Source organism: Furipterus horrens, unplaced genomic scaffold, assembly GCF_987537825.1.
Source record: "Furipterus horrens unplaced genomic scaffold, mFurHor1.1.pri manual_scaffold_10, whole genome shotgun sequence".
NCBI classification, from domain to species: domain Eukaryota; kingdom Metazoa; phylum Chordata; class Mammalia; order Chiroptera; family Furipteridae; genus Furipterus; species Furipterus horrens.
The window spans coordinates 95,312,018-95,324,085 of NW_028327180.1; the positions used below are offsets into that span (position 1 = coordinate 95,312,018).

General features: G+C 46.5%; 1 protein-coding gene across 1 annotated transcript in view; it reads left to right on the forward strand.

The window, feature by feature from the left end:
- Positions 1 to 12,068, forward strand: part of WWC1 (WW and C2 domain containing 1) — a 117,712-nt gene that overhangs the window by 61,189 nt on the left and 44,455 nt on the right. The window contains exons 2-4 of the mRNA XM_090288555.1: positions 1,536 to 1,645; positions 6,226 to 6,429; positions 11,745 to 11,821. Coding sequence (XP_090144681.1) covers positions 1,536 to 1,645; positions 6,226 to 6,429; positions 11,745 to 11,821 — 391 coding nt within the window. The remainder of the gene's footprint in view (positions 1 to 1,535; positions 1,646 to 6,225; positions 6,430 to 11,744; positions 11,822 to 12,068) is intronic.

Consider the following 12,068-nt stretch of genomic DNA (forward strand, 5'->3'; position numbering starts at 1 on the left):
AAGGCAGTAATATGTGGTTTTCCTCAGGGCTCAGGAGATGCATTGAAGACGTCAGCTTTCAAGAGAACCTTTTAGCTCACTGCAGGGCACAGTCTGGCTTGAGATCCCACTTTTTATCTTCAACATTGAGAATATTATTTAGTCTGTCTTAGCCTCAGTTTCCTTTTTAGGGAAACAGAAATAAATATACTAACTAATGTTTTTTGAGCATTCCTTTGCTCCAGCATCTGAACTGAATGATCTTATAAACTTGACCTTATTTAAGCTAAGGGACAAACCTGGAGAGTTACTGTTATCCCCACTTGACAGATTAAAAACACTGAGGCTCAGAGAAGTTAAGTTGCTAGATTCACACAGATAATGGAAGTAATTCTTATTACTTACTAACAAACCTGTGAGCTAACCATGCCTTCAGTCAGTAGGTATATGTATAGCTTCCCAGACCCGGGGTGTGCAGTGCTCATGAACACACCAGGTCTCTCCACCAGGGTCTCTTGCACTACCTCCCTCCCACCCCACCCCCACCCCCCAATATATTTTGCTTTAAGTTTTATTTGGAGTGAATTTGAGAAGGTAAGAGAGAGGGTATGTTCCTGTGGGAAGTTCATCCCAGTCATCTTTCTTCCCGTCCTGTTGAACCTCAGTTTGCCAGTCTGTATGAAGAATGATGAAGCACAGTCTCGGGGAATCTGGAACTGGGAGTGGGTTGGGAGCAGACGGCAGAGGGAGAAGATAAGATGTATTTTAGGCAGAGGCAGCAGTGGGGAGAAACCAGGGAGCTGTCTGGAGGGGCCCCTTGGGCTGACTTGGGTACCTATTACATGTCTGGCACTCTGGCTAAAATACTTGACCGGTGGTTTGTGGTGTTTTCCGGGCTTGACAAGCCTTTGTTCGTTTAGTTGGGTGATTTTGTTTGTCTGCCTGACTTAACCATACGATTGGGTGATTCCTGCCACTTCGCTGCCCGCAGAACGGGGCCAGGAAGGTGGTTATTGCTACAGTTTGGCCTGGATTGCCTAGGGAAGGGCAGCAGTGGGTGCAGGCATGGGCCCCAGCTCAATAGGCAGAGAAATACTGCTCTTGGCCAGACTCACAGGGCTGGAGCATCTGCTCTTCTAACGGCTGCAGTAAGCCGGCTTTCCGGAGGGGAGGTGGGCATGACTACGTGCGATAGAGCTGGGAGGAAGACTTGGGGTAAGGTGGGCCGGGCCAGGGAGTTACAGCTGGAGAATCCAGAGGAGGCTGGAGTCCAAGTCCAGGAGCAAGCCTTGACCTTCGAGCCCTTTCCTGCAACCCCTTCCGTTAGAGATGCAGAAACAGGCCCAGAGAAGGAAGGTGGCCTGCTCAGTTTTCTCCCTAGTTAGTGACAAAGTTGGGACTAGCACATGGAATCCCTGCCTCCATCCATGTGTTCATCTTCCCAGGACAACAGGGACAGATCTGGTGTCAGGAGCAAGGAGGCCAGGAGCAGCAGTGAGGGGCAGGGACGTGGGGACTGCAAGCTGACGGCGTCTGTCTCTCCTCTGCCTCGCCAGGTACACCAAGCCACTCACCTTTGCCGACTGCATCAGTGATGAGCTGCCTCTGGGATGGGAAGAGGCGTACGACCCACAGGTTGGAGACTACTTCATAGACCATAACACGCGTAAGTTCCCGGCTGCCCTCCCTTCCCCATCCCCTCTCCCTGTTCCTCCACCTCCACGCTCACCCCCCCAAGTCTGGAAGAGGTTCTTGAAGCCAGATTGTATTTTGTTTTATATAGAGCTAGACAGAGATGTCAGTGTCGATATAGATAGATAATGTATGCTCATATAAAATAACAGTTTAGAAGGGTTTTGCATAGAACCTGAAACTGCCCCCCTTACCATCCATCTCCCCAATTTTGCAGAGGCAGTCACTGCTAATAATTTCATATGTATCATTCCAGAAGTTTCCCAGTCATGTATTTATGTGTGTATATACATGTGTTCTTTTTTACATTTATCAATTTATGTGTATATAGACCTCTCCCACCCCACCCCATGAAGGTAGAGTGTTATTGTCATTGCCCGGTCATTCTGGAGCAACCAGAGCCCCAGCAAGTCCCAGCTATGTGCACACATATGTGTCCAGAGTGGATTGGTGTGAGTGTGTGTCTCTAGCCCATCACATGAGTCAGCCCATCCTCACTTTATATCTGTGACCCAAGTATCCTGGTCCAGAGTGAAGATTCCTAGTGTCTGTCTCCAGGACTACGATGGAGGAGTAGGGGGACATGAGAAAGGGACATGCATGTTGTCTGACAGGTAGAGGAACCCAGGTTATGGTCCCCCAGCCAGGGAGAGTTCTGTGTACTTGGGCCTCACCTGTTGTGCACCGTCTTGGCCAAGACTCTTCCTATTCTCTGAAATTTGCTGCCTCATTTGTTCGTGTGAGGAAAGGGGGTTGAACTGGAGGGTTTCTTCAATCCTTTCAGGGAGAAGGAGAACGCAGTGGAATGGGATGTGCCTGGCAAAGCCTGAGGCTGAGAACAGGGCATCAAATCCCAGCCCGTTTACTGAGCATACCCTCTGTGCGGTGTGCTGGGCTGGGCACTAGCCAAGCATCATCTCATTTAATCCTCCCAACGTACGCTTTGGGGTGTTAGGATGATCATCCTCATCTTATAAGGTGAGACTTATAGGTAGTAATTGACCACTGGACATTCAGTGCTAAAACATGGCAGAGCCGGGATTTGAACCGGTACTGGGGAGCAGAGGTGTGCTTCTCCACCCGCTTCCTCCTCTGGGTTTCAGTAGCACCTGGCCATACCTTTGTTGTGCCCCTTAACACTCTGTGGTACAACTGTTTAGCTATTGTTGCAAGTTCTTCTAGAGCAGAGAGCGTCTAATTCATCTATTCCCAGGCCTTTGCCTGACAAGGCACATAGTAGGTGTGCACTTGACCTTTGCTAAATAGAAAAGGGCATACGTGCATGAATGCATGGCTAAGTGGATGAATGACCGGACCTTCGCTGGCACCAAAGTGCAGAAGAGTTTGTGAGAGACGGCTAATGGCATTAATTGCATTGTTGGGGGTAGCAGAGCTTTTTATTAGCACTCATGATTGCATACTGGATAATGAGAAGTAAATACGCCTAATTGGATGTGTATGGGGAATGAGGTTAATGCCGGGGGGGCGGGGGGGCTGCGTGGTGTGCCGGGTTAAACGCTGATGTACCGGAACTTTAATCAGTCCTTTCCTGGTCCTAATTGCTGAGTGCATCCCCCTCATTAAAACCCGATGGCAGCAGTGAGATTCTAAGGTGCTCCTGGGAAACAGGGGAAACGGAAGGAAGGAAGGAAGGAGTAGCAGGCAGTGGCGGAGTTTATTCTTGAAGGAATGGCGGCAGAAAGGAGGTGGGTGTGTGGAGGCATGGGGGTCTATGGGGCCAGAATAGGAAGACTTCTCTCTGGTAGTTTTTCCAGCTGTCAGGCTACTGGTTTTCTTTGGTGTGAAGGCACTCACATTGGCTGGAGGGCACCCCCTCTGTGGATGGAGCCAGTGATACAGATGTGGCATGAACATGACCATAGAGGCCCAAGCATTCAGAGCCGTGGACACGGACCAGTCTTGTGTGTGTGTGTGTGTGTGTGTGTGTGTGTGTGTGTGTGGTTCATTGACCGAGATTACTCTCTTAAGAGTTATAGACACATTAGAATTGAACTACAAATTAAACTCACCGTCCAGCATGCATTCATTCAGCAAGTATTTGTTTACCACCTGCGATGTTTCAGGCCCTGTTCTGGGAGCCGGGATACAGAGGAGTACATGGCAATGATCCTTGCCCATATAGAGCTTTCCTTTTGGCCAAAGAGAAAATATACACAATAAATAACTGGAGTACGGAGTATACGAGACAATTACAAATGTTATGGGGGAAAAGAGAAAATAGTGCGGGGGGCTAATGGGCGCTGGGTGTGTCTGAGGGAGGCTCGGCAAGGACAGAGGGAGGACTTGTTGCAGAACTGAGATGTGAGCTAAGACTTGGAGATGAAGGAGCATTTCACATAGAAAGGAGAGGGAGAGCAAAAACTAAGGTGAGATCACATTTAGCCTCCTCGGGGGGTGGCGAGGAGGCCGGTGTGCAGATAGGATGAGTGAGGGAAAGGGAGAAGGGCATCAGACCACAGAGAGACGGGGCAGTGGTCCATCCGCCTCACTCTCCCGGCTTTTATCCTGCGGGAGGTGGGAGCCATTGAGAGTTCCAAGCAGATGAGTGGCATGTTCTGCTTTATGGCTCAGAAGGGTCACTCTGGCTGCTGTGTGACCCATAGACTGAATGGGTAAGGACAGCAGCAGGGAGACTGTGAGAGACCATTGCGCTATCCAGGTGACAGAGGACAGTGTCCCGGACCAGGGCCATTGCAGTGGGTGGGGGTGGTGAGACGTGGCCAGATGCTGGATGTATTCTGAAGATGGAGCCACCGGGGTTTTCTGATAGGTTGCATCTGGGATGTGAAAGAAGGAGGAACGGGTGACCCTCATTGGGCTGGAGCAACTGGCCCGATGGAGGTGCCATCAGTGGAAGGAAGAAAACGAGAGGAGGAGTGGGTTTAGGAAGGAGGAACAGGGGTTCTTTTGGGCAAAAGATGGTGCTGGTCAGCTTGATATAGGAATCTGGAGTTTGGAAAGAGATCCGGGCTGAAGATACGTGCATGGGAGTTGTTGGCACGTAGATAGTATTTGAAGACACGAAGCTGGGTTAGGTTCCCAAAGAGATAAGACTGAAGAAGACAGAGGGATGAGTCTTGGGGTCCTTAGACAGTAAGGGGATACCAAGAAGAGGAAAACAAGTGATTCTGAGCAGTGATCCAAAAGGAGGGAGGACCACCCAAGGGTCTCGGCAGCCACACGATGGAAACATATCAAGGGGGAGGGGGTTGTCAGCTCTGCCAGATGCTTCTGACAGGTCAACTGCAAAGAGGACTTAGACTTGACCCACTAGATAGATGTAGCAACCCAGGTGACCCTGTTGACCCTGACTGGAGCGCAGCCTTGAGCAAGAACTGGGGGCAAAAGTCTGACTAAGGTCTGAAAGGAAGTGGAGGGGCGGAACTGGAAACAGCAAATGTAGATAACTCTTTCCAAATTATAACCTATTTTCATTATGTCGTATGCCAGTGTTCCCACCGTTGATATTCGCCATGATTAGATGGTTTTAATTGGTGATTAAATGATGTGAAACAAGGTGCATATAACGAAACCAGTTTCACCGTAGGCTAATGATATAAATAAGTTAAGTCCCTATGGCATCTCTTCAGAAGGATAATGAGATGGTATTGAATCCAGGACCTGCTCTGAGTGTTCTGGGACAGGGTTGGGGCCTTTCTGTGTCTTTGTTGTTTGATGCTCCTTGGCTGGTTCTGACGTGCTGCTGGCACTCAGACTTACTGGATAAAGCACCAGCTTTTTTTAAAAGCAATTTAGCTGAGAATCTGGGGAAAAGGCACTCTCATAGGCTGCTTGTGAGAATAAAAATTGTACAACCTTTTGGAAGGTAATTTGGTACTGTTAAAATTTTAAATGTGGTTACCCTCCAACCCAGCAGTTTCTCTTCTAAGAGATCTGTCCGACACAATTAATAAACACGTTCACAGAAGTATGTTTTTAAGAATCCCCACTGAAGCGTCAATTGCGGTAGCAAAAGAATTGAAAACAATCTAAATGTTTTCCAATAGTAGTTTCGGGAGCCACTAATACCCTACTGTAAATAACCCTAATCCCACTCCATGGAATACTATGCTGTCATTTAAACGATTGAGGTAAGTAAAAAATAAAAACAATAATACAACTGAAAAAAAAAGTAAAAAATTGGCGTTAATCTTTATGCACCTACTAGGAAGGATGGGCAATATGTATGACGTGGAGCCATGTTGCATTAAAAATAAATTTGTATGTACAGACATGTATATATGAACAGATTGGTAGATAATCAGAGGACAGCACCTATTAGCATGTGAATTCCTAAGAGCAGTTACCTGTTCTCAGACAGGTTGACTTTGGGTTTGGAAATCGCTCCCGGTTTATTTTTGTGTTTGTTTGCTTCATCGAAACAAAGAGTCTCTGTTGTAAGTTTAACCCATTCACATTTATTGTGGTTTTCTATTCATTATGCTTTCTGTTTTCTGGTAGTGGATTCTATAGGCCACCAACCCAACAGATAACTGTGAGGTGCTGACCTAGAGTCTCTGGGGTCTGTTCCAGAAACCACTCAGATCGAGGACCCCCGGGTGCAATGGCGGCGGGAGCAGGAGCACATGCTGAAAGATTACCTGGTGGTGGCCCAGGAGGCCCTGAGTGCGCAGAAGGAGATCTACCAGGTGAAGCAGCAGCGCCTGGAGCTGGCGCAGCAGGAGTACCAGCAGCTGCATGCCGTCTGGGAGCACAAGCTGGGCTCCCAGGTCAGCTGTGAGTACCTCCATCACCGGTTCCCTTCATCCCTGCCTGCATTGCTTCTCAAATCTCCTTTCCTCCTTCTCCACCCCTTGCGCAAACCATCTCTTCCTGCTCCTACTTGTGCCTGCGGGGATTCACTTGCCATTTTCCTCCCATCTTCTTTCATTCATTTTCCTTCATCTCAGAATGCCAAACAGGTTGCATGATCTCCTTGTCTAAAACCCTTCAAAGGCTGGGGAAGTGGGGCGTGGAGAGGTAGTGTTTAATGGGTACCAGGTTTCAGATGGGGACAGTGACAGAGTTCTGGCGCGGGGTGGTGGTGATGTTTGCAGAACACGAATGGGCCCTTAAAGATCGTTCCGCTGGTAAATTGTATGTTATCTATATTTTACCACAATTTAAAACAATTATTTTCAGTGGTTTCCCAGCGCTCTGTGATCAGGCCTCCGCCAACCACGCCCACCACGTCTTCTGCTGGCGCTCAGTAGGCTCCAGGTGCGCCGTCCACCTGCCCACCCTCTGCTCCCATCGCCTGCCCTGCACCTTTTCACCTCGTTCTTGCTGTTCCCCTTCTCCGAATGCTTTTCCATGGATCCTTTTGCACAGCTGGCTTCTCCTCCTTTCAGTCTTATCCCTCAGGCCGTTTCCTCTGAGAGGCTCCCTCCTGACAACTCCACCAGCTTACTCCCCTCCCCCAGGTTAGCCTCTGTAATGGCTCTCTGTTTATTTTCTTTATTGCGTGTATCACAATATACCTGCTTATTTATTTGTCTGTTGGTGTTTCCCCGTTTGTCTGCCAGGGTTTTTCAGCCTCTGTGCTTACTGACATTTTGAGCCAGATTAATCCTTTTTTTTTTTTTTTAAACTGTGCTGTTAGTTAGTTAATTACTTATTATTTTTTTAATTTGATCATTGTATTTTTTCCATTACCATTGAGTTCCTCCGCTGTCCCCAAGCCGAATTAATCTTTACTGTAGGGGTTATGCTGTACATGGTGCAATCTTTAGCAGCATCCCTGGTCTCGACCCACTAGATGCCAGTAGTAACCCCCACCCCAAATTGCGATGACCAAAAATGTCTCCAGACAGAGCCAAATGTGTCCTCCGCGGCAAAATTTTTCAGTTGAAAACCCCTGGTCTAGGTAAAACAATTTCCTTAATGTCTCAACAAATATTCTTTTGGGCAGGAAACACTTTACATGATACTTTGAGAGTATGGACTCTGGAGCTGGACTGTCTGGATCCAAATCCAGGACATGCAACTTACTAGCTGGGAAACCTCGCCCAAGTTATGACTCTTCTCTCCGATTGAAATTCTTCATCGGAAAATGGACACAAGAATAGTATCAACCTTCGTTGGGGTGTCATGGGACATGAAATTGTTAACAAATGTAAAATACTTAGCATAGTACTTGTCATATTCTTAAGCTCTCAAATAGTCACAATTATTATTTGATATTATTAATTCCTTGGCATTGAAATGACAAGGATTTTTAACAGATCCTCAGAACCAATGAGAATAAATTCATGATCAGTGGTAGGAAGTACATGATGCAGTCACTTAACTTCCGGATGTTCCCCAGTCCACTGCCGGGTTCAGAGAGGCACCGTTTTTGAATGTTAAAGAATTTCCAAAGGATTGGGATCATCTCAGGTAATCTGAGACCCAAACCAGCTAGGAGCGAGGGCATCCCCCAGCCCAAGCATCCTCGTTAAAGAGACATGGCCCCAGCCTCCTCCTCATGACTTTCTTGCAGTTTTACAAGCCAGGTTTGTCTTCCAAGTCAGGCTCTTCGGCCTGTCAATAGACCGGTGAGGTCACGTGCCTGGCTTCTGCCACCTGGCCCTGGGTGTTGGGGACCCTGCCCTGAGGATGTTCTAATTTCTACTTCTGTGAGGAAGGAGAGGACTGATAGTTAATGTGTACCAATTGTTTCTCTGTAAGGCAGCATGCTGGGCGCTCTACACTTGTCCTTTAAAGTAACCCCCTCCCCACTCACGCTCACATAGACCCACATAGCCCTTCAAGATGCTGCTGTTCTTGTTCTACAGACAAAGGAGCTGAGGCCCCAGAGAGGCCACACTGGTGGAAGTGGCTACGCTAGCCCTCATACCCAGGAGCATCTGACCTTACAACCAAGTCTCTTAATTTAATCCAAGTCAACCAGTCAACGTCTAAGGTTCTTGGGCCACACGGGCGTCCTCTCATCTTCTGAAAGATGAGAACTTAGAGGAGAGCTGGGTTGTTCTGGACCTCACCACGCTCCTTCCTCACTCTGGGCCGTGGGGAGAGGAAATTTGAAAAATAAATCATTGGGAGCCGTGCAGTTAAAAAAATGCTGGTTGAACCACTGACTCCTGAAACTAAGCAGAGATCAGCTGACAGATCTTTAAAGGCAGGCACGCACAGGACAAGGAGACTTGAAGATCAGAGCAGGAGTACAGGGTTTAGCAAAACTAGGTTTACAGTTGTGAGTGTGTGAAACAGTTTATTCTTGTACTATTATTTATTAATTATTGTATTCTTTTCCATACAAGTTATAAACCTGCTTTTCCTCCTTCCTAATGTGGAAGCTGGAAAGCAGACAGACAGGTGGCAACCTACCTGATAGACCTCAGAAAAAAGAAATAGGCCAATAGTGGAGAAAAAGAAAAAGAAAAAACACTGTAGTCTGTATATAGCACCTGCAGAAGCCTTATGAATTGGAGAAGCACCTATCTCTGGGAGTAGGCATGAAGTGAGGAGGGTCTCAGATGAAAGGATTGGATGAAAGTTGTTTCTGAGGCAACCGCCCAGTCTCCTCCCTAAATTGGTAACAGCCCATCCCCAACCAGGAAAAGTCTGGAGGATTTTTTTTTTGGAGGGAACAGAACAGAGTTTGGACTAAAGGATACAAGGCAAGTTCCCTGGTGGGGTGTACCATACTGAAAATATGATTAACTGAACGTGGACAGACAGGGTTTTGAGACGCCAGCCCGCAGGTACCACCTGGTTCCCAGAATGGTGCCAAGCTATTACCTCCTGATGTGGATAGCAGAAGAGTTTTGGGAGATCTGAACAGACAAAAGAGATAAAAAGAGGAAAGAGGTAAAGATACTGGCAATGAGGAATCCTGGGTGAAACAGTCCAGTCTAATCATGAACCACATAATTCAGTCACCAAGTGCAAATCCAGTCAGCTTTTTGGGGTCCCACACTTAAACACAAGCCAGCAGCTGAGATCCAGGCATCCAAGGGAAGTCTTGAACATGAAAAATAAAGATTGAAGCAAAAGCATGGTGATGGGAAGGCCTTGGAGGGAACAGGGTGGGCGTGAAGAAGAACGCATCAAGAAACCACCCAACCCTGAAGTAAGAACGGGAAACTTCGTTTTATAAAAAGGCACCCTCAGAGAACACAGAAGAGCCTTTGGAAATTAAAATATGGTGGTAGAAATGAAAATCCTGAAGGATAACTGGAAGGCAAAACTGAGGAACTCTTCTAAAAAGCAGAACAAAACTACAGTGAGATGAAACATAAGGGAAATAGAGCACCAGGCCAGGAAATCTGAATAATAAAAGTTCAGATAGAGCAAAAGAAATAGGGAGAGAAGCATCAATGAAATTATTCAGAAAAGTTTCCCGTAACCTATGGAGGAGAGTTTTTAGATTGAAAGAGCTCAGTGAGTGCCCAGCATAATGGATAAAAGTCAGCCACACCCAGACACAGCATCATGCAGCTCAAACACTGGGAACGATTCAAAATCCTCAGAGTTTTCCGAGAGCAGAACCAGGTCACAGAAAAATTATTAAGACTTAGAATAGCTCAGGACTTCTCAATAGTAACCCTGGAAACCTAGAAGACAATAGAGGGATGCCTTCCAAATGTTAAGAACAATCATTTCTAATCTAGAATATTATACCCAGCAAAACTACCTGTGAACAAGTATAGGATAGAGTGAAGATATTTTTAGAGATGCAAGACTTCAGAAAGTTTTCTTCTTCTCAATTTTGGTATTCTGCCAAAATGAGGGGGTAGGCCATAGAGGGGGCTACGTGGTATTTAGGAAAGAGGAGAGAGGTAAGGAGGGGGTCTCAGGATGCCAGCTGGGCACAGAGAGCAAGCAGCTCACACTGACGCCAGCAAGACAGAGTCAGAAAAAGGAATTGGCCAGAATGGGGCAGACTGGCCTGCACTCTGTGAGAGGAGCTTTTGGTAACTGGCAGAGTGCGAGGGTGAATCAGTGATAAGTTTGTAGGCAAGCATGAAAAAGAGAATCATTCACTCTTGGAAAAATAAAAGTGCTGGGAAGGAAAAGCAAGCAAAGTTGACTACATGCCTCTGACCCTGAATAGTGTTTACAGTGTAAAAGTAATGCAGAACTGAAGGTTGCTTTCACCCAGATGACGCTCTCTCTCAGGAGGATGGAGAGGCGGGAGCGGTGCGTGGTATAGGGGTTGGGGAAGGGAGGAACCTAAGTCTCCATTGTTCACAGGGACAAGTGGAAAAATAACGCCTAACACTGGAAAAATCAAGAAGCAGCAATACATGTGTATTATTAGACATGCAGGGGTGGATACACAAGAAACTGGCTGAATGTGGTTAAATGATTCCCTTTCAGAGTGCGATATGGGGATAGGGACCTGTGAAATGCTCTTTTTTTATAAATAGCAAAACTTGTACTGTGTTGGACCATTAAACTGTTTATATACAGGTTGGGGCAAAAGGAGGTTTACAGTTGTTCATACGGAAAATAATACAATACTTAATAGCAGTACAAGAATAAATGGTGTTTCACGTACTCACAACTGTAAACCTCCTTTTGCCCCAACCTGTGTAACAGATTAAAACTGAACATTTTAAAATGTGAGACTTTAAAGGCGGTCTCTAAGGTCCTATTCAAATAGAAATTTTTTTCTGTGGAGGGTTAGGGAGGGGACAAGGACACAAAGGGGAAGTTGCTGGCCTGTGTCTTAATTGGGGTACTTTTTGGTATATTTCTTTCTGGTCTTTTTAGATGCAGAATGTGTGTATCTGTTTACTGTGTATTTTTTCCTAATATATGTTATCCTGCATTTACAGTTTTTACTAAACTCTTGTTTTCATGTAACAATAAGTTTTAGGCACTTTCACGTGTTTGGTATTCTTCCGCTCCATCATTTTAAATCACAGAAGTTCTATAGACCCCGTTTCATGGACGTACTGTATTTATTTAACGAAGCCCCCATTGTGGGACATTGAGGTTATTCACTACTGGCCATTCCTTTCTGGGTTTAGCTAGGTGGCCAAATAAGGCAGTTTTGCCAAAATGTGTTTCTTCTACAGAATTTTTTTTCTTTTTCATTGCAGTGGTATCTGGTTCGTCATCCAGCTCTAAGTATGACCCTGAGATCCTGAAAGCGGAAATTGCCACTGCGAAATCCCGGGTAGGGTCTCTTTGTCTGTGTTGTTGACGGGGGTCCCTGGGGCATCCGTAGGCCACTAGCTCACCCACACGAGCAGAGTGGATGCTTCGACCAGGCTGGGGTAACCAGTGCTGACTAACAGGCCCTAAATAATAACAGTAGTAGCAGCCATAGGTTGTCGTCATAGTAACAGTAGTGGTAACAGCAGTACCCCTGTAATAGGCAATCCCTGTACACAAGGCTTAGTGCTAAAAGCTTCATCTGTGTC